The sequence below is a fragment of the Melospiza melodia genome, chromosome 2 (assembly GCF_035770615.1).
Source record: "Melospiza melodia melodia isolate bMelMel2 chromosome 2, bMelMel2.pri, whole genome shotgun sequence".
Lineage (NCBI taxonomy): Eukaryota > Metazoa > Chordata > Aves > Passeriformes > Passerellidae > Melospiza > Melospiza melodia.
This window is the reverse complement of record NC_086195.1, coordinates 119,824,664-119,848,222: the sequence shown is the minus strand read 5'-3', so window position 1 is coordinate 119,848,222 and position 23,559 is coordinate 119,824,664. Positions and strand designations below refer to the sequence as shown.

The window sequence follows — 23,559 nt, the reverse complement described above, 5'->3', positions numbered from 1 at the left end:
TCAAAGAGGAAAAAAAAAGAGCTGACAGCTCTGACACCAATGCAGGTGGCATTCACATCACTGACTGCCAGAAGGGTAACAGATGGGTATTTGGCTTAAGCCACATTCACTGTACAGAGAATGGAAGGAAACAAGGCACAATGAATTATCTACAAGAGCTGTACAATGAGCTGTCTTCTAATACAGATCTGCCAATCAGATCAGCTGCATGGCCCTCTGGAGAGTCCAGCTCTCCCACTAGAAATGATGGTTATTTAACCTCACAGGGATGCAATGAATTGCACTTTCTGGATAGATCTAACCTAACAAATGAAGTGAGCCAAGGAGTTTTCTTGTCTGGAGGACAAGTGTTGTTGCACAGCACAATTTGTTTCTACCTAGATTAACTTATTTCACAGCACAACTAGCTGCATCCAAGTTGCCAATGAGCAGTGGAGCTGGCATGTGCTGACCTCCAGAGAGTATCAAACCTGGGAAACTGCTGAGACAAATCCATGCTGGTGACTGACAAACAAGTGCATGACAGATCACAGGTGCTGTGCTCAAGCACCTAAGTACTGACATTCTACAGATATCAGGAGCACCACAACTCTGAAATTTAGCAGTGCCATACTCTGCGGCTCAAAACCAAAACTAAGGGTCATATATACTGTTCTGCAAATCCTGAAGACCTCTTCCTATGTAAAGTTCCAGTTGGTTTGGGAGATATTTTTGTTATCCAAATAGAAACCTATTGTACATGATTGGAAAATGCTTAGAAAGTCCAAATGACTAACAGAGGATTCCTATCTAAATAGCCTAGGAGGTCAGAAGCTAAAGCAAATCACTTCGGATGCAGAGAAAAAAAGACATGTCAGTGTGTTATATTATTTAAAAAAGGCTTAAATAAATTATTTTTATCTTTAACAACAAGACTTGCCGCATTATCAACTAATATTGAGAATTAAAATGCAATTTTGTATCATCTAGTATTTTCAACTTCAAACTTTCAGTGCATTCTAAAAAGCACAGAAGCATAAGAAATCAGCACCTGGCCAAGGAAAATGGTCATCAGAAAACACCAAGAAAAACGGTCATCTGTTTACAAAATAACATTTGATAAAGTAAGAAAATTAATTTATATTTTAGGCTTCTAAATCTGGAAGATTCAATTTCTTACTCCTCCTGAATTATTTCCCCACTGAAAAATGTGACAGGGGCTGGCTCTGATTCCCTGCACAGCCAAGTGCAGCTCCTGGAAGGCAAAGCCCTCAGATTTTTGGTTGTGCTTCAGCCCAGTCCAAAAGCATGAAGGACCCTGCCCAGCAGAGCTCAGGTGCACCTGCACTGGATTACAGCTCAACCTTTGACATTGGAGCTGAGCAATGAGCTCACGTGCTAAAGCCATGATGGGTAAGGAGCAACCAGAATGGGAAATTTTAAAATATCCCTTATGTGAACAAGACATAGTTAGGAGAATGAAGCTCTTCCTTTCAAGTAACTTCAGGGTTAACAGACCAGCAGAGTAAGACAGTGGGGCTATCTTGCATCTCAATTTGAAGAACAAGGGATGACCTATTTTTAATCACATGGATTTGAGGTTACTTTCAAAGCCTATCTTCTCTGTCCTACATGTATTTTGATTCAGAATTCACACAAAATCTATATGAAAAACCCTCTGCAGTTCACACTGTGCACAGAATTCTCATGCAGGGCATTGACCTGCTGGCTAATACTACTTAGTCAACTAAAGCTCAACTGTGTGCTAGTTCAGGGCTCTCTTCTAATTATCTTCAAAAAGGCAGGTTAAGAAGGAGCAACAGGTGGAATTCATTCCAACATGAACTGGAAAAAAGCATCTATCCTAAGTCAGTCAACTCCTCTCATTGTCTTTTCCATCCCATTGCCCTATTAGTACCTCCAGATAGGTACTCCAGGGGGACCAGTTGTCCTTGTCTTAAATACCTGTTTTAGAACAAAAAATATTCCCTTACAGAAGTGCACCTCTCTGTTAAAGGGCACTCTGATGATCAGCTCTGGCTGGATGCTGGTCATACAGCAGATAACCTATTTAAAGCTTGTGAGACAAGTCTTATTCTGAGACCAGCTCCCACTGGTACAACCATTCTGTACAGAGTTCCATGTTGACATAACTTCACAGCATCCAGAAATTCTACTAGCTGCACCAGAGGTACCTCTGACATCTCTGCAGAGTGCTGTATTGTGCCATGGAGACATACCCATGAACTAATGAAAATTCAACATTCGTATTAGTATTAAGAAAAAAGTCATTAACTGCTATTGAACTGCCAATTATCCAGTGTAACTGCAGACCTCCCAGCACAGCTGTTTTATCTTCCCTCTCTGCTGCGTGCAATATTACGTTCATATTGCAGATTACATTATCACAGCGACCTGTAACCAGCTCCTAACTGCTGAGAGAACAAATTATTTTGCCAAAGTTATCGGTTCAAATCTGTAATAGTGAATAATGAATTAGACATGCTCAGACTCGGGGATTTTTTTTCTTGCAATATCTGTAGTTATGAGGAACTGTGACATTCAATTACAAATATTAAATAAACCATTGCTTTGAAATTATTCTTCTTCCAGCTATTTTTTATGACTCCATGTCACAGGAGAGAAAAAAAGAAATTTTGTCCTGGATAAGCTAAAACCCCTAATGGTAGCTTTATATTATTCAACCTCTTCCACAGAAAGTTTTTTATTATCCTTCAGTATTGATGGATTGCACTTGATACTACCCAAGTTTAAATTCTTTATATAATCATATCTTTATTAAAAGGAAAACTGTGAGGAAAAGTGATTTTTTTACTAAATCATCCCAGTGCTCTGGTGACACCTAAACAAAAGGTACTCTCTTCAAGTTACAAATCACTGGCCATGGTAAAAGTAACCTAGAGAAGTAGTAATGTGTTTATTGGTCTCCTCCCCAAGTGTGCACCACCAGCAAGCAGCAGAGTCAGGACATTTGGCACTGAGGACCATTGTGGCACTTGTGTCATGGAAGTTTCCATGTTTGTCTCTTGTCTTCTGCCAAGCATGACATTGCCTGCCATGCCTTTATCAAATTGCCAAGCTTTCTGTATCACTAAAGACATTAAACTATCTAAATAAAAATTCAGTGCACTTTTAAAGATCTTCATATAAATATCCCTCTTTCCTTTATCTCTTTTTCTTTCTGTCTTCAAGGGAGTGAAAAAAAAATTTCTAGGTATAGAGTAGGTAAAAATTCATAAAGCTTCTGTCAATTTTCCATTCCTGTTGACTTAAATTAGCGTACTTCTTCATTACCTGGGCATGATAAAATTTTTTCAGCAGAGGTAAAAATATATAATGTATACATGCACAGAAGTCCTGACCTTGTAGCTTCATAACTTTTTTCAATGACTACTATGTGTTTGGAAGAACATACATGTGACACCTGGTGCAATGGATGCAAAAGTACTAAGAACACAATAAAGATTTATATACAATGTTGGTGCCTAATGACATCTCAGCTGGCAAGGAATATACTTATGGCACTGGCATTTATTTACAAATGTCCTATAGGAAACTTCCCATCTTCTGAGACATCTTTATTTGCAAATGTCTTATGGGAAACTTCTCATCTTCTGAGGCATCAGCATGATACCAGCAGGAGCAGCTGAAACCACACCAAGACACACTTGTGAGGACTGACAGAAATAATAACGAAATCAGAGCAGAGATTCTCAGAAACAGAGTGCTGGAAAACAGCTCAAAGCATCAGCTAGCCCAGCCTCCCCAAAGGCAGGAGCAACACCACTGGAAGAGGTATTTATCTAATCCCTTCTTGAAACCTGAAAAAAGGAGATGCTACAAAAAATGTAGTTAGATGAAATCAATTCCCTAATTTCTTCAGATCTTAATTCAGTTGGTTCCAAAGAGCAACTGATCATCATTCTCTCACTGCCATCATCCTACTTACTGAGAGCTTTTATTTCTTCTCCCCATCCTATCTTTCAGTATTAAACAAACCTATTTACTTCAACATCACCGCATATGCCCTCTTTTATAATTATTTTAATTAGAAACACTTTTTTTCTGTTCCTTACACCTCCTGCTTCTTTCCATCTCCCTGAAAGTCAATGAGGAAACACTGGACACAACATTCTTTCTCAGGCTTAACTAATGACAAAGCAAACTCTGTGTCTTGTGAATGACACTTCTATTTATGTACCCCAAGGTAAGATGTGTCTTTTTTCAATTATACTGCACCTGTGACTTTTTCACTTGCTTTAGATTCTGGTCCAATAAGACCTTGTTTTAGTGTTCTACTGCTTAGCCAAATCTTTATCATTTTAAATAATGGATTAATCATTCCTTATATAACATAGCACTTCACGCTTGCTCCCCCTTTATTTGGGCTATTCCTCTAGTTTGTAAGCATAATTTTGAATCCCTTTCTGTCCATGGAATGCTTGCAATTATTCCAGATTGATGTCATCACAGATCATATCTATTTCATCATCCCAGTCTGGATGATTCAATGCTGGCAGCTGGAGCTGGTTTTTAAATAGTTTACTGGCATCTCCCAGCAACATTTACCACCTCCCTGTCTCTGCATGAGCAGGTATTCCTTCCCCTTCAGGGTAGCTGCTTTCCACTGCAGATAAGCAGAAGCCTGTCATCAATTCCCCTGGACAAACAGGAGTCATTTCCCTATCACACCGTCTGCTACAAGCACTTCTTTCTCCTCTCTGTCAATAAGAACTATGAAACATGACAGAGATGGAGAGAGAGAGAAAGTGAGGCGGGCTGGGGGAGTTCATGGGTACTGTACAGAGGAAGAAAAACAGATGGAGACAAGGCAGAGGATGGGTGATCTTGTGGCCAGCTGGTAACTAGAGAGCAGGTGACCTGTAAGGTAGACTGTCCTCCAGGATCGGTGCCTGCTGCTGTGCCCCTCCTGTAGTGGATGGACGCTGGCTCATCACCAGCACAGTGACAGCACTCTGCAGGGCTATGATGGCCTCAGGAGATCCTTCCCTGCTTGGACACTACTTCTTTCTGCTTCCTTTTCACCCCTATATTGTCTATCAAATACATGTATGTATGTATCAAATATATACACACATACATGCAAAATTATCTATGTGGTCTTTCTACCATAGTATGATCTACTATTCTCCCTAAAAATTATTAAATTTTTAAAAAGTCAAATTATAAAATATATAAAAGCAAAATTAGAGTATAAAGTTACATATTTTATTTTATACTCCTGTGATTTGTGAACTAGTAATAGGCACTGCACACATGGATCTTTTTCTAGCCAGAAAACTGGTTTTTGCAATATGATTATGTAACCATTGTATCAGAACAACTCCTTTAATTTCTCCATCTGAATATTCAAAGAGAAGTTTGTGAAAACTTGGTTATGATTTCCTGCAGGAGGTAATATCAAGATTCTGCCTGCAAAATATTTAGGAAATATCTGTTTATGGCAGGAAATATAAGCTACATTTCCAGTTGGAAACACAGGTTACATTTCACTGTGTGTACTCAAAAACTAACCAAGTTGCCTTGGCTCTCTCCATAGCCATTCGGGAAACAAGGACACCTCCCAGAAATATTAATCCTTCCATTTTAAGAATAACAACCACACAGACATCTATTCCAGATATCTGTTCCAAAATAGTGACTGTCTCTTTCTTCTGATTCCAGAGGGAGCCTGGAGGATAGGCTTTGGCTGTACATCTAAGGAACAATTCAGTTACCTAAGCAAAGGTGCCTGGTGCCATTTTGGATGCCTGGATTATGCAGGACCCCTGCAAAGAGCTGGCAGGTACTGCAAAGGATCTATGCAGGTTCACTTAAGTTCTAGAGAGGCAGCTGGAGTCCGAACAAAACACCTTGAGGCACCTAAAATATCTAAGAAGCACTATTACAATGCCTTTTTTATTTTAGGCTCTCTCAATTGCATCACCTGTATTGACAAGAACAAGACTCAGTTGTTTAAATTTCAGGAGCTGCTGTTGTGTCTAAAACCTGGGCACAGAGACATGGCAGAGGATTTGCAGGAGATCTGCACCAACCTGGACAGGAAACAGGACAAGTATGAGACTGTGAAGCCAAAATGACAGTAGACACCTTTGCCCAAGCATCCAAATTCTGTTTTAGACCTCCATTAACTGCAGTTGTAGAGTTTAGCAATCTAGCTCTCACTTAGACATCTAATGCTATAAATCTCAATTTACATAAATGGAATCCACCAAATTTTTTATCATATAAAAGATGTGACAGATTTCATTAACAGAAGCATGATGTTCTGCACCCTCAGAACTTCAGGTGAAGTATGAATTAATTCACCTAAAAAAAATTATCTGTGTATCCCTGTCAAGGAAAATAGACACTACTTAGTCCCAATGAATAGTAAGTTCAGTCAACCTTAGGGCAGCAACTAAAACAGCTTGTCAGAAAGATGTCAAAATTGCTTTAAAAATCAGCAGGCACCCAATGATGTCCATATGCATACTTGCAGTTTTATAAAGGCACATGCATAAAAATAAAAATTACAGTGTTAGCAGAGAAGAGATTACATATTTTTTAGAGTGACAGCATAGAATAGATGACATCCTTTTCAGAAACAACAACTCATCTGTTTTAAGGTCTGACTTTATGTCAAACTAATTTTCTGACTACAGTATTCTCAAAACAGCAGGATGACTTTATAGCAAATGATGCCTCCTGGGTTTTGCTGGTTTAATTTTATAAAAATTAGAGCCTTTGAAAAACCCTAGATGGACAACTCTGAAGCCCTCTCTATAAACAAAGACAATGCAGACAGCACTTCTGAGAGCAGTAGCCCATTTCCTATTCTCTGCAAAACATTATCTCTAAGAAGAAAGGTTCATTTTTGCACTATCTCCTTGTTTTCGCCATCCACTTTATAGCATTATTTCCCATAAACTATGAAACACATTCTAAAATTATAGTAAAATGAAAGTACAGTACTTTACTCTTCCAGCTATAATAATGACTTTAAAGAGGGGGTTATTTGGAGATTCAAAGCATTGATTATTTAACTTCCTAAGATACAGAAGCATTTAGATGCTTGAAAATTGAATGGCTGAAACTAACGCATTTAATTCACAGACCAAACATTCAAGAAGGATCAGACTGTTAAAAAAATTGCAAATTGTGGTCACTTGTCTGAATGGAAATAGGCTGACATACTAGCAAAAGCACAAGAACTATTTCTTTTTCAATTCATGTAATGTGAGCAAAACACCTAAAAACACAGCAAAATAAAATCAACCTGAATAATGAAAAATGACAAAATTTATGGCTAAGTTATTGAAACCTGGCAACAGTAATCTTCCATATTCTTTATTTGTAAGATGACTTACAGTATATTCTCAGTATTACATCTGTTTTTATTATTGATCAGTATTTTGTTTGGAGATTTATATTTCTGTACAATTTATAGTGGTTCTAAATGCAGATATTGGCGGTAGGCGCAAAAATAGGTAGGTGCTTAAGTAGCCAGTTACACATATCATTTGTGAAACAGGCAAATAATTGTGGGAAAGTATGTTCAGGTTAAGCAGGGGAGTAAAGCACATTGACATGGATACAGACATATGTGCAGGTAATTAACAGACTGCAGCCCTTCCCTGAGCAATGCACTTCTTATATGCAACTTCATTAATTCCCCCTTGCTACCATGTATATGTAACTTAAATTATAAATACCTAATCATGTGATTTTTTATAACATACAGGTTTACAATTTCACTAATGCTACTCAATATTTTCAAGATGTTGTGAAATCAAATAGAAACTGCTTATTTACAACTTTTCAGTAAAACAAGTTGATGGTCTGCAATTCTGATACTTGCATCTGTCCTCCTGATCCAGCTTAGCATTTCAGCATCAAAAATAAAGAGAAATGTTAATCATTTCATGTAATACAAGGAAGATGTACATGGCTATCAGTAAGTCTATTCTAAAAAATATCTATACAAATAAAATTTTTAAATGCTGGAAAGCTTAATAAACAGTTAGCAAATATTCATAGAGGAATATATGATATATAAACCTACAGTTTGATTATGAATAGAAGCATGATACAAGCTGTAATTCCTGTTACAAAGAACTGTCATCATGTCAGTGAAAGCAATATTACAGGCTGCCTAGAAAGTAGCATAATAAAACTTGCTGTAATAACATTTTATTTATGTCCATAAAATTGAAGAATGGTAAATCTCTGGTTATTTTATTTTTAATACAGAGATGAATTTTAACAAGCTAATTTATAAAAGGTTACACCAGAGTCTAGATTTAAATCAAAGGAATTCATGTCCACACTACCACAGTTCACACAGAGAAATTCTTGTAACACATTTCAATAGTTGATGAGGCTAAAGGTCAACACTCACAATATCTGTTTGGAATTAAATGAAAGAATATGCCAAAGTTTAAAAGTTTACTTGGCAACCAGACTGAAGTTCAACAGCTATGCCTCAGGTCTTCAAACTAACTAGGCCCTTTTTTTCCCTGCCCAAATAACTACTTAGAATAAATACTTGAGTAATCTTGAAAAGCTCTGTCCCTTCACCCTTATTCGCTGTTCATTGAGATATACATTGATATATATTTGCTGTACATTGATATATACAAGAATGAGAATTCTTGCAGAGCAGTAAAAAGTTACTTAAAACAAGTGAAGTAACCAGCTCAGGCAGTATGTGAACACAGCTGTGCCTAGTGAAAGATGACTTCTTTTCCTGGCAGGTGAGACAAGCTTAGCTGAAATTCTGGTTGTAGTAAGGTGTTCATCAATCAGAAGCCCTTCCTGTTCATTTTTCCTGAAGTAAACTACTCCAGTTTTTATAGTAGAAGTACTCTAGCAACCTGCTTCAGAAACACATCATTTCTTTCTGTTGCAAGATCTGTATTGATGTTTTTCAGATTTTGCATTGCTCCATGAGAGGGCACAGGAAAAAGCTTCCACTTCTCTGCAGCTGCTCTGGTAACTAATGGGCAAGAGTGGGCACTGACTCCTGGGGCAGCCAGAAACTGAAGCACTTGGTGCACTGACACACAGTCTGGGGACAAACTGACCATCTTCCTGAGGAGCTCCTGCATCACTGAGGATCTGATTACCCAGCCTACCATAAGAAGCCGTGTAATTACTTACTTTTCCTTATACCCTTGCTACAGTGGGTTGGACAAGTTGTTATTTAAACCTAATAGGCTTTCCTGCAGCTAGGAAAAAAGAAAGAAAAAGCACAAAAAGCAGCATACATCCCCTCATTTTCTTTCCAATCTCAGTATGCCTTTCTCTGATATTTATTGCCTCTCTGGCACTTCACATACACAGTGTTATATATTAATTTAATGAGTCATGTAATGCTTCCCTAAGACTGGAACATATCCAAAGGTGGGGAAGGTGGCAGTGGGGATAGTGAAGTCAGATTTTTCAATTACACTTCAGAGAGAAGCTTTCATTCAGCTCCCAATTTTTTCACTTGAGAAGAAATCCCACAGGTACAGAAAAGCCTGTCAAATACATGAGGTGTCTCTGCAGTTGCCTGAATCTGGGTGAAGCCTAAGATAAACTCTTGTAAGAACCATCTCATTTTTTTCCCTCCTGAATGAGTAGAAAGGCTGCCATTGGTGACACTTTCAACTGCAAATGGGTAACTGTATCTCTGTCAAAAACACTTTTTAGAAGATGAGAAGTAGAGCAAAAGTTTCTCTCTCAGAATTTCAAGTAGAGGGGGTGAAAGTAGTGGCAGGATTAATGAAACTTCAGAGAACATGTATCAAGCCAAGATACACCAGCATGTAACACTGCAACAGTGCATTGAAGGAGAGGTAGGGCAGTGTTAGCATCATATGTACTACAGGAGAGCTCAGCTTCCAAACGTATACATATTATTTTTAATGCCATAAATGCAACGACAGCATTGCAGAGTCTTTCTACACGAGGTTTGCAAAAGGAAGAATACAAGGAAAAAAACCTGAGACACAGAGGGAAGAAGTAACTTGCTGAGGAACATGAAAAATCCACCTCAGATTTAGGATTAGGATGAGAAGCAGAAATTGCAGCTTCTAACATTGAATCATCAAGGTATACAGACGAGAGGATCAAAACGCAGAAAAGCACTAAACACCTCCCTGTCCATCGGTGAACACGACACAGCATCACTTTCCGAGACGCTACTAGAATACTATTCCTCCCAAGTCCATTCACAACCGCGCCGGCTCCGGGTGCTCAACAAGCCTTAAAGCACTCGCACATGTCAGAGTTTACCCACAGACAAGCTGGGCTGATTGGATTTTTTGCCCTGAAGCGCGCAAGAAGTAGGGAGATGCCGATAGCCGCGGCCCCCCACCACCGGCCCCGGCAAGCCGCCAGCCCACCCCGCATCCCGCTCAGCGTCCCGCTCCGCATCCCGCTCCACATCCCGCTCCGCATCCCGCTCCACATCCCGCCCCGCATCCCGTTCCGCATCCTGCCCCGCATCCCGTTCCGCATCCTGCCCCGCATCCCGCTCCGCGTCCCGCGGGCTGTGAGGCCGCGGCAGGTGCCGGGGGCCCGGCGGAGCAGCGAGCTCCGGCCGCCCGGGGGTACAGCAGGAGGAGAAGGCGGCTTGGGGCAAACCGGCGGCCCGGCACACTCGCGGAGACGGCCGCCGGCAGTGAGAGTGGAAAAGGGGGGAAGGAGGAAAGCGCGTCTCCAGGGAAATAAAGTTTTCAAGCGAAGAGGGCAGCGCTCGGAGCGCCGCGCAGCCCCGCGGCCGCCCGCCGAGACAGCGGCGACTTCGTGAGAAACGAGGGACGGCAAACGGGCGGCCGTGACCCGGGAGACAGCCCCGGCGCCGGCCGGGCTCGCCCGCCACTCACCATGTTGACTTCGGAAACCATGTCGATGCTGGCGATGTCGATGTTCATCCCCACGCAGACGGGCGGACCTGCAGGCAGAGCAGAGCTTTAGCCGGCGGCCGGAGGGGCCGCGGCAGCGCGGGCGGGCGGCGTGGCCGGAGCCGCCGTGCGGGAGCGGCGGCAGCACCGGGGACAGCGGCGGGGGAGGGGGAGATGGCCGGGCGGCCAGCCCGGGCAGGGAGACTCACCTCCGAAATCCGGCCGGAGGCGGATGTCGTAGCCCTTCAACAATTTATCCACAGTTTCTTTCACGAAGGACATGTTGCCGGGATCGTTCACACTGCGGGGAGAAAGAGACGGGGGTGTCGGGCGGGAGCGGCAGAAGCCGGGGTGCGGGGGCCAGGGGCGACGGCGGGAGCGGGGCGGGAGGGGGAGGGCGGGGGGAGCGCATCAGCCTGTTCCCCTGGAGAAACGCATCCCGCTCCGCCGCCGCCGGGGCACGCTGGCTCCTACCTCTGAGCGCAGCAGACCACGGCCACCAGGACGGGAGCAGAGAAGATCCCGAAGATCCTGCCTCTCCCAAAGCCCCACATCCCTCCGCTCCACGCTCCCTTCGCGCAGCAGCAGCAGCAGCAGCCGCCGCCGCGATCCGGCTGCCCCGGCTGCTGCTGAGGAAGAGGCGGAGGCGACAGTCCCCGTTCTCCCCCCACTCGCCCTCCCTCCCCCCCAAAAAAATCCCCCACCCCCTGCCCCAGCAGCACCACCCGGCCCGCGGGAGCCGCCCGCGCACCCGGCTGCGCTCGCCCCGCGGCCGGACGCCGCCGAGCCCCGGAGGAAGCTGCCCTCCGCCGGAGCCCGGCCCGCCGCCTCCCCTCCGCCCGCCGCCGCCTTCCCGCCAGCCGGGAGGGGAGGGGAGGGACGGAGGGAGGGAGGGCGCCGCCGTCCCTCCGGGCGGAGAGCCCGAGGTGGGGCGGCGGGGGAGCGGGGCTGGCGGGGCCGGGACGGGCAGCGAGGGGCGGCGGCTCCCCGGGCACCGCCTCGGGGCACGCCCGACCCCGGCACGGCACCGGCCCCGCGATACCGCCCGGAGACGGCCGTGGGCACCGGCAGCCCCGCGGGGTCTCCCCGCAGCCGGCTCCTTGTCCCCGGGGTCGGAGCGGGACCGCGGGGCTGGGGCAGCCCGCAGGGTCCCCCCTGGAGCCGGTGAGCAGGGGCTGCCCGATGCCGTGCCTCTGTCCGCCCTGCCCTCTGCTTTGGGGACTGTGCCCCCTGCCCTGTGGCGCATCCTGGGAGCGATGCCCGGGGTGAGCCGCCGGGGCGGGAGAGGGAGCTGGCCTGGGAGCCCTGCCGTGACTTGCAAGGGCCTGAAGCTGCCTCTGCCCGGCCAGGGATGGGGTGTGCATGTACAGGAGCCGGGCCTGAGGCTCCCTCAGCCGTGCCTGCCAGGGTGCCCCTGCACTGGCCGAGATGGACGCGCTCTGCCAGGCAGAAGCTCTGCTGGGTTCAAAAACCTGTGTAGCCAGGCTTGTCATACGGGACAAGAATGAAGGGAAATGGCACTGGTACCAGAGATGTAGGGTGAGAGTTGTCTCCTGTGAGCTTCTGGATGCTCTCAACTTTGTATAAAACATTGGTTGAGGGAAGACAGCACAGTTGTTATTATTTTTAATCTTCTTCCATGCTAATTAGTACTTTCAGCAGGACTTATTGGCATGGAAACAGAAGAATGTTGACATAGAGATATTGGCTTTGGTTGCAGAGGCAGCTCCTCTCCACCTCACCAGCTCTTCACCATGCTCCATGAAAGCACAGACATGCCCTTGGCCAGCTTCTGATTCTGGTTACATTGCAATCAACGGCCACTGGTCCATGACAAAGCACAACATTTCAGTAGCCAAGAGAGAAAAGCTTTGTCTTTCTTTTGCACTTTATCTCTTAGCACCTCTTTTTCCTTCCACACATTCTCTTCCCTTATTATAGAAACTGCTGTGAAAGGATGGACATTGAGTAATGCCGCTCTGTTAGCCACAGGTGAGAAAACATGGATGGCTTTTCCTCTCTCCTCAGCAAATTACTGAAAAGAAAGACAAGTGCAATCCATTGTCCTGACCTTGTTGCTGTTACAGTTAATAATAGAGATCCAAATAAAAGAAGGAGCAGGCTCAGTTTTAAAAACAATATCAAGCTCTATAGGCAATGCAGGAAAATGTAAGAGAAACTGTGTTGCCAAATCTTGTGATTTCATGTTAATATTTGGATTTTTAATAGTGCCATAATTACTATGATTATAAAGTAAGTGAAAATCTCAGCATTTATTTAAAAACCTTATTAGGCTTATGATGAAAGCTTGAGAATTATGGCATGAAGCATACATGACTCAAGGTCTCAAAAATGAAAAGTCAAATAATAAGTAACTATGTAGGTAATTTTAAGGCCCAGGGTCCTGATGGTTTTTTTAATGCTTTAGATGGGCAGTATCGAAGACCAGTTCTTTCAAAGACTTCAGAGGGAGTGAATGTAGGAAAGGGTACTAATTCAATTCTGTCCCCCTAAATTCTGAAAGAAAGTATTAACACCAAAGAAAATATTTCCTATGAAGAGTTTAACGTGGTTTAAAAGCACATTTAAACACTAATAACTCTTCTTAAATAGATTGTCAGTTTTATAACAGAAATAAAAAAAGTTAGAGAGCACTATTTCTGATTAATGTGCTATCCTGATACTTTGGAAACACATCTGAGGTAGGAATGAATCAACAGTGCTGTAGAGTCTGTCATATTTTATCACACTTCATTTAAGTATTTGTCTTCTTGATCTTACAGAGCAACCATTTACTTGGGAACAGCATGAAGATAATCTAGGCTGGAGCTGATGGAACATGGAAGTATTTAGTGGGTTATGGAGCTTTTGTTCCTTGGGACTCTGGGTTCAATTAGGCTTAGCAGTAACTGAAAGATGTTAAAAACTATAAACAATCAATGAATTTCATGAAAGGTAAAAATCATCTTGACTTCTCTGTGACATGGCCCTTGCAGTTAAAGTAGCACTGTGGGTTTTGTGTGCAGGAAAGGCTCATAAATAAATTTCTGTGGGAATGAACTGGAGGTTAGACCTAGCAAAGACCTGCACCAGGCACAGTATTAAAGAAAATAGTGGAAGCCCAGGCTTCTGGGAAGCTATTTTATGTGGCCAATAAGGAAAAAATGGGCACAGAAATAGATTCCTTGGCCTGCCCCAGAATTCAACATCCTGATTTTGCTTCTGGAATGAGGCTCCCAAACATCTCCTTTCAATAGGCAAGCAGGTTATTTCAAGGCATGCCTAGAAGGAGTCTGGGCACTTTTATTCACTAAAGCAAAACTAAGCATCCAGTCACAACCTGTAGATTGTCCATCCAAGAAAATACCAAGGATGTATCTCCTGAGATAAGCCCAGACTCCAGGATCTCAGGGTAAACTTTTGTTTTTTGAAATGTTCCACTTTTCAGCAAATAGTTAAGTAGGAGAGAGGGAAGGAGTTAACATTACTCTGTGGCCTAGTGGTTTGGCTGTTGCCTGGCAAGTACTGTTATTTCATAAATAATACAGCAATTCATGAATTAATTACTGGGTAAAATAAATCAATGTTCAGTGGTATAAGGAACAGAACTCAGTTCTCTCCTGCCTTTAGGTGCCTTCATCATAGTTCGTTCTCTCTCCTTGCTCTGTTTTCAATGTACAGTCTTAGTGTCCCAGTAAAACTATCCCTGTAAAATATGAGACCTTGAACATTGTAATTCAGGGACTAAAACTCATCTCTACAACTTTGGTGAATGTTCCAGTCTCTGAGCCACTGGACAGTTATAGATCTATGCTCCTGATCAAATTTTGTTCAGTGAGGTAGCACAGCGTGTGTTCTTTACTTCCTCAGCATTGCCAATATTGTACAGGCCACTTCAACAATGGATAAGTCTAAATGCAACGGTGAGCATTATGTGTGAAGGAGCAAAAGGACTGTTCTTGCTCCAATGCAAGCAAATGTGGAAGAATACAACTGCCAAGCCTACACATGAAAGGAGTCCTTGGGGGAAGTTGGATTATAATTGATTCATCAACTAAGTCTGGGTTAGCAGGTACAAGGGCTGGTCTCTAGAGCAAAACTCATTGCTGAGGATCTGACATCCATGCCATACACATTTGTTGTTTTGAGTTAGATTTTTTTTTTTTTTAATCCCATTAGGAAAAGTGAGGAAGTCTGGACCACTAGACTAAATGCTCATTAGCAGTTAGAGCAATGTGCTGCTGGGGTGCATTTTTCTGCTTACAAAAGGAGTTTGAAAGGAGTCATGTTCATGTACTCTGAGACTGCTCTGAGATGTGAAACAAAGCACAGTAAGTGGAAATGATCAAGTGATTCACTTTGCAAGCACAGTCCTGGTCTGCAGTAAAATGCTATGTAGATGCATCCATCATCCCATTTCAAAAGGAGCTGGAACAGAGCACACTCAGCCCTTGTCAAAGGACAGAAATGGTTGAAGGCAGTGGAATTGGAATGAGAAGCGACTCAAAATTTTGGAACAAATTCCAGTTTCCTTCATCATTGTCAGTACTAATGGAGATACAGCAGAGGAGGCAATGACAGGAAGGGTAAAGAAGAGGAGAGAGTTCTGCTCACAACTGATGCATTTGCAGTATCACCACTATCAGTCACCAGATGCAGGAGAAAGCCTGGCTTGGGAATCAGGGAAGAAGTATTTGATCACACCATACAATACATCACTGAACTGGAAAGTGGTGCTAGGGGTTTACCTGACAAAATGGACTTAACTCCACTTAGAGACTGAGGTCAGAATCACTTATCAAACATTTTCTTCTTCATTTTCCTTTCTGGCTTGTCTGTCATTTAACTGATTTTGACAAAGATCCAGTCTTATCCTGAAGCAAACTGCAATCACAAAGGGTTCAGAGATACAAAAGAGAGAGAGACAGCCTGGAACTAAAAGTAAGTGGGAAGAATTGCTTTTATGGCTGAAATGTTGTCTTCTGAGGAACAAAGGACATTAATCTTACTAGGCTGAGACCCATGCTGCTGCTTACCTACACTGCCTTGCAGCAATTTTAATAGCCTGCTGGTTTAACCTGCTGAGAAGGTGTAATTAATAAAACCGGCTGGGAAAAAGTACACAAGAAAAATTTCAACTCTTTTTTTTTTTTTCCCTAAACCTGACTTCTTTTTCACTTTATGAAACCAAAAGTTGAGGATCATTTTTGTCAAAATACTATACAACAGAAAATTAGTATTTCCTTCATAAAGCTCAATTTTCCTATTTTCTGCCCTGCAATATCTCAGCAGAAGCAGAGCTTTAGAGTGACAGGCAGATGCTGGGAAGCATTAGGGCTTAAGGAATATTTTGCACTTTGGCAGTTTTTACACTGTGTTTTGCCCATTCATATAAAGAGCAGTGGTTGTTGGACATACTCTGTGAGGAGAACAAGATTATGTTTATTTACTTATGTATTATTATATTATTATATTACACTTATTATGTATTTATGTATCAAAATTGTGTGTGATATTTGCTGTTGGGTAATACTCAACAGTTTATTTAACTGACAGTGAGTTTATACTCATTGTCCCCATTTCTGTCAGACAGATTGAAAGCAGCCTTGCATGAATGCATTTGCTTTGGTTGTATAATTTGCTGGTTTACATTTAATTATACAGAAATATTAATGGTGTTATGTCAACAGTTCTGATGTAGTGGAGATCTGAATGTTTCAGTGGGCCACATAAAGAATAAGTTATTAATTCATAGGAGTAATGGGGAAAATTTGCCTTTAATAAGAGGCTTGACCCAAATTGTCTTGAACAGCTGTTTAAATTTCAGATGGGTATTTTTTCTTCATATTGAAGAACATAGAACAAAACTTTGAATTATCTGAATGAATTTAAAAGAGTATTCCTGCAATATTCCATTCCTTATCCAGCAAAACCTCTGGAATATGTACATAGTGAGTCAGACATGTCAAAATAAAAATCCATTGACACTTTGGCAGAGGAAGAAATAACCATGGCTCTTTATATCTCACATTTTTTTCATCATAAAGATTAATGATTATGCACCAAAATAACACAAATACATTAGAGAAGCTTATCATGCATTAGAAATACTATTCTTTTAAGTCTCTGTCTGGATGAAAACAGAGTCTTTTGAGAAAAACGGATAAGTAATTGAGTTATGACATTTTAAATTTTTTTTACTGTTACTGCAGTTGAGGAAGTGCTATTTTATATAGGACTTCTGTGTTAAGTTTCAGCTCGAGTGGATTAATCTAAATCCCTTTGTCAGGAGCACATTATTCTTAACAAAACAGTATGCAGTATGTATACCTTTTTTCTATAAAGCTATATCAGAAGGATGTAGTCCATATATTTATTTTTTCATATTTATCAATGCCTTTATGAACCTTATTTGTGTTAATTATTGGTTATGCAATTTTTTACTAACAGCAGCCAGAATTCCAAGTTAAGATCCCTGCCGCCTTTTGCAGGAGATTATACAGAGTGAAGAAGACAAGCATGAGTTGTTTGAATTGCTTATATTTAATATTATGTATATTTAAAGGAAGATCAAGCCAAGATCCTAACTGATGCATCTGTATTAGGACTGGCTAAAACACCAAGTTGTTGGTGGCATTTACATCCAGATGTCCCTTTGAATTTTAACAGAGGAAAAGAGGAAAGACAAGGAAAAAAAAAAGGTCCAAGGGGAGGGAAGTGCAAACACTTCCACATAAAACAGGATAAGCAATGAGAAGGAATTGAAGTGAATTTTTTTCATTTTCTAGACACCACTGAGGAAGTGAAAATCCAGGGTAACAAAGAAAAAGCTATGGGTAGAATAAAGTGAAAATCTGATGTATGTCTTGCTCTTATCCTTTCAGAAGGACACAAATCCTTTTTTCCTTCCTCTGAGGAGCGCCCTTAACAGGAACCATTCCATGAAGGATGATGGGAAAGGAAAGGCTTCAGAATGAGGAGGTGTGCTTGTGCAGAGGCTTCATCCCCAGCCTCCCACTGCCAGGGCACAGCTCTCTGCTGGTCTCTCTACGCGCATCCTCCTCTCCCAGGCTGTGCCAGCCAGCCCTTTGCTCTCACTCCCAAACTCTGGCATCAGGAGCAGACACAGCCGAGCTCATAGGACACAGATCAGGATGGGGGACCACATTCCATCTGGGAAATAACACGTAAATTAAGCTGGTTGTGTAATGGTATTTCTTTGTCATATGCAGTGTACACAGAGGGGGAAGTCATTATATTTTAGGGGAAATCATTATTAGGTATATATAGAATTGTGTGTGATGGGTTAAAATATTTTTTGTTTTGCCTTAAAGATTACTTTGCGGCTCTGGAAAAAAAGTTAATAATATTTTTTTAACATTTTGAAGGATTTACATTCTATTACAGATAATAATCACATGCTTAAAGTAATTTTAGTAACTCACCTTGTGTCATAAATTGCATATAATTTTTTGTTTTCTTCAACTGCATTCCTAAAAAGAGAGAAAAAGAGCATATTAGTTACATTTCTTGTGTCCATTGCCAAAAAACCCCTTGTTTATGGCTCTAAATGTTTTCAGACCATCATTGTAGAATCTAGAAGTGGGAAAAAAATAACCTATAAATTGACTTGTTCAACCCCTCACATGACAAGATTGTAATAATCCTTTAGAAATTGCCTAAGTGGGTTTTTAATTATAGATCCATGACTCTGTTGCCAAGAAATGGAAAAAGAAAAAAATAGTAACTGCTTTTGTGAAAAACACAATGAAAAGATATGTTTTTGATAGAGCTACAGGAATAATTTTCAGCAATGCTTTCCAATTGATCCAGATGAACATTATCCAATTCAGTTATTCATTATTTTTTTAATAAATGAAGCTAACAAATACATTGAAGTCTAATGCACTGTACTTAATGTGAGTAAATAATTTAATGCTGATATTTCAAATACTTTTAGGTATGATTAAACATTGAGGTTCATATAAAAAAAAGCATATTGAAAATTCAAAGCTAGAGTCTATAATTTTGAGCTTTTTTCAATTGAAATCCACATGACTGCAAAACACATTTTGCATTCTTTAACTATAAAATGAGGGTTTTTTCCCTGGACTTTTTTGTTGAACTGTTCCTGAGCATGTGGGGAAAAAAAGTACTCTTCTGAAACAGTGCTAGTGATTTGAGGGAGAGCAAGAAATGTTGTCTGAAATGTGTTGGCTTTGCTGGAATCAGCAATAAAATATAAGTTTTAGCTAAGTAGTTTCTGAGAAGGCGTGATGAATCTAAGAGGCACTCCATAATAAGTATTGATTTGTATCTTACAATCTGATTTATGTCTCTGTGCATTACTTTACCTGTCTACTTAGAGAAGTTAAGGAGAAGAAACTGAAAGCACGGGGTGAATGATCCTGAGTTTGGATGCATTAAGCTCCACTTGCATGGGAAAGTTAGATGCTGGGTTTGGTCCCTGTCCCTGGAGTGGTTATGCCTTTTCCATTAAATATGCACTGGCTAAAGGATATAAACAGCTGACTTTTGTGCATGCTCTACTCTCTTGTGCATTGGCTAAGGAGATGTGGGGCCTCTCTCATGTCCTGAAATAGCCAGCTGTGTAAAACAGAGTGGGTGCTGCTGAGCTGGCCTCAAATTGGCTGCCAACACCTGGTCCATTTAAGGTGTCCTGAGGTACCTGAGACACTGCAGAGCTGCCAGTTACCCCACAGGACCTACACAACACCCACACTCTACTGGAGAGTTAACTGGAGTTCCAGGGGGACACCTTGGAGAATTCCAACGGCTCAGAATGCTTGTGTGTGGGAAGAACTGGGCTGAAACTCTCAGGTCAGATTCCACCCAAGAGAAGGATCCCCAGCTTTCTGTACAAAGGCTACATTAACTGAGTTGACTAGATCTCTGTTGACATAATGGGAACACCCAGGTCTTGTGTAGACACCTACGCCTAATCTTCAGATTAATCCTACTCCAAATTTCAAAATATCTTATGTTATTTTGATTGTTCTAGCATCAAGATTCACAAACCACATTGCTCTGGATTTAAAGATCATAGTATTGGATGCCTGCAACCACACCTGGGCATGCTCTGTTGGGCTTTGATGGATATTCTCAAGCACAATTTCATTTATTCTCCACACTTCTTGGCTCTCTGTTCCTCTGTGACCCCCACTGGGTAATTTCTTGAGCTCAGCAAAGGAGAGAGAAGGGGAGGAATAGCAGAGAAGCAGCATCTGAAACCTGAACACTGACCAAATATATCTCCTGATTACAGTCAGGGATCTCATAGTGGTAGAGTGATATGGTCACTGCTGAGACAAGGAGATGCCTGGGCTCTTTTCTGAAGTGCACATTGCACCTTGCTGCAACATACTGGAACATCCACTGCATTTGCAGAAGCTGGGTCCAGAGACTCAGGGAGCAAACTTAGCCTTCATCATCCTTTAGGACTATGCTCCCAAACGCAGCCAGTGACACCTGGGAGACAGACACAGCTCAACTTGTAACCATGTAACTGGCATGGGACTTAACAGCAAACTAGCTATGGGTGGAAGAGGGCATTACGTCTAAAGGAAAACCTACAGCATAGGTGGAATAAGTATCTGGATTCCATGTCATTGCCTAAATAGATCCATACCGTGAGATAAAAAGAAATTGGAATTACAATAGAGTTTTCTTTAATTAGTAGATTTGTGAAAATTTTCGAAACTGGGCAAAACATCATGTGTGGCCACTCTGTGTTTATAACTTTTGACATCCATCATCAAAAATGCCAGTGGCAGAATGGAATTAGCTTCCTTATTGGTAGTGAGATGACAATGGCAAAAGGAGATCAGGAAAATAAACCATCAAGCAAATGTAACAGGAAAGAATCAAATTTGATCTTTTAAGTGTTGAAGTTTCACCATCAGCTTTTATTCAGACTGATAATGCATTCCATTTTTTTCTTCTCTTGCAAAAAAATGCAGACACATCTTAATGTTGAAATTCTCTTATTCAGCAGAGTAGTAAAATCATGTGGTCCCTGCATTGAAAAATGCCTTCTTGTGAATGAGGACTAAATGGAGTTCAGGAGTCTCCTAGTGGGGCTCTGTCTGCCTGGCACCAACAGAAGACATACTTCTGAAAGTATTACAAAATTAATTCCCCCATCACAAAAGCAGCACATTAAAAGTACTTATATTAAAAGCACTTTGTTGTATATGAATATCATTATATAATTGATTATTCCCATTAAAATGCTTTGCCTCCTTATCACAACTTTAATAAAAGAACAAAACTGCTTTGAATATTATGCATGCACTTGCCTAGAGCCACTATTAAGCAGAGAGCTCTGTGTGCAGCCAGGCAGTTGTTGATGGTAAATCAAATGGAGGGCATATGGTTTCAGTATGGCTGCTGGTGGAGTTTTTGTTGCTAGAAAGAGATAATGCTTTGCATTTAGGATTATTAAAGTAACAGAAATAGTAGTTTATCTTTTCCCCTTTTTTTCCTTTCCAGCTCTCTTGAAAGTCCACTAATATAATACAGAAAAACATGCTAGGAACAACCCATGCTGGAATGTTAGGACTTCCCTGAACTTCAGACTTAGAACGTTGTGTGTTTTTTTAAAGACCACACAATTTCTGGATGATACCATGAGTCAGAATGCCTCTGGTTGGGATTCCTCCTTGCTGATGTAAGCATCCGAGATTAAATGTGTAAGTCTGAGCCAGCTACCATGGACTACTTCAATAATCAGCGAGGACAGCAAATGCAAGTCCAAAGACTGAAAGAAACTCCAGAGGCTGAAATAGACTAAAATAGTGTAAATTAATCACCCTCCAGAAGTACCTAATAACTATGAACATATAGCCCATAGCTAGCAAGACATCTAACTTTTGGGTAGATAGTATTGCCTAAGATATATCCCATTTATGTGATTTAATGGGAATGAAGGAAAGATCTGTTTCAGTACATTGAGCATATTGCCCTACAAAAGTTTATTAGACCAAGATGTCTTTAGGTTGGAGTTCCATGAAGAATATCTCTGCTAATGTCAAGTGGGCAGCAAAGAAGCAGAAAAGCTGCTAAGTTAATACTTTATTTCTGGACTTTCTGGAGTCTTTTATCCAAATGGAAGTATAATTTTAAACAAGGATCATTCTTTCTGTATTAAGGGTGCAATACAAAGCAGCGCTGGTGGATGAGAGGCTGGACATAACCCAGCAATGTGCACTTGGAGCCCAGAAAGCAAATTGTATCCTGGGCTGCATCAAAAGCAGCAGGGTGAGGTGAGACCCCACATGGAGTGCTGCACTCACCCTGGGGATCCCCAGAACAGGAAGGAGATGGACCTGTTGGAGCAAGTCCAGAGGAGGGGCACCAAGATGATTGGAGGGGTGGAGAACTATGATGAGTGGAGAACTTCTCCTATGAGGAAAGGCTGAGACAAATGGGGTTTGTCCGGTCTGGTGAAGAGAAAGTTTTGGGATGACCTAACTGCAAATTCCAGTACCTAAACAGAACATATAAGAAAGATGGAGAGGTACTTCTTGCAAGAAGATGCAGGTACCAGACAAAGAGAAATGGATTCTGACTAAAAGGGAGTTCATCTAGATTAAATATTAGAAAAAAAAAATTCAAACTATGACAGTGGTGAGATACTAGAACAGGTTGTTGAGAGTGCCCCATCCCTGGAAGTGTTCAAGGCCAGGCTGGATGGGGCTCTGAGAAACCTGGTCTAGTGGAAGATGTCCCCACCCATGGCAAGTGGATTGGAACTAAATGATCTTTAAGGTCCCTTCCAACCCAAACCATTCTATGATTTTATACCTCACTGCTAGTGAGTCACAGGATGCTTAACAAGGACTCCTGACATTATGTATCTAACAAAATGATTCAGCGTGAAAATATAGATACAAAGGCTAATTTTATAGCCTGTTAGACAATGATAACAGTAAGGAAGTGAGATATTTTAGCTTCAGATTTGAAAGCATCTGAACATGGAAGGCCACCGCTGAGAGAAAAATACTTGCTTTTTCTTCTTTGGGAAGAATTCTCAGAGTACATCTCACACAAGTTATTTTCAAACAGGAAGAAAAAAAACTGTGATGCTAAACTCCCTCTCCACTGGCTCGGGGAATGTACACCTCATTATGTTTGAGCCTTATTCACTTTGAAATGAAGAAAATAGAGCTGCTGGTTGAGCCAGCATACACAATAGAGGCCAAGTGAAGCCCATTCTACATGGCTTTGGTGCAATAACTATTGGTTACAAGGGCAAAGCCCAACTGTAAATTTCCCTCCCTAGAACAGCTGATTTTAGGCTTCTACCTCAGGACTGTTCAACCCAATTTGCAAACTCTCCCTTCAGAAACTTCAGAAGCAGTGAGGCACTTGCATCAATGAGTCAATAAAATTCACTTTTCCTAGGAGGTTCAACCCTTGATAGCCATGTTAGGTATGCAAGGGCATCACTGTCACATAGCGTGATAGGCACTAACTAATTATTTTTAGTACCTAGAAGCCTATCAAGAAAAGTAAGAAAGTACAGACTAAAATGTCAAATGCAAAAATGGGAAACTGTGTTTTAAACTCCCAGGATATTGTAGACACAGTTATTGAATTACCATTGTAGATCTGCTGAAACCTCAGTAAGCAGCAGACGATGGAA

The 23,559-nt window shown here is 41.6% G+C and overlaps 1 protein-coding gene across 1 annotated transcript in view; it reads right to left on the bottom strand.

Annotated features, from left to right (window-relative positions):
- Positions 1–11,538, bottom strand: part of GABRB3 (gamma-aminobutyric acid type A receptor subunit beta3) — a 115,864-nt gene extending 104,326 nt beyond the window's left edge. The window contains exons 1-3 of the mRNA XM_063149732.1: positions 11,367–11,538; positions 11,102–11,193; positions 10,875–10,942 (exon numbers count right to left, since the gene is read on the bottom strand). Of these exons, the coding sequence (XP_063005802.1) occupies positions 10,875–10,942; positions 11,102–11,193; positions 11,367–11,446 (240 nt within the window). The 5' untranslated portion in view covers positions 11,447–11,538. The remainder of the gene's footprint in view (positions 1–10,874; positions 10,943–11,101; positions 11,194–11,366) is intronic.
- Between the last annotated feature and the right edge of the window lie 12,021 nt (positions 11,539–23,559).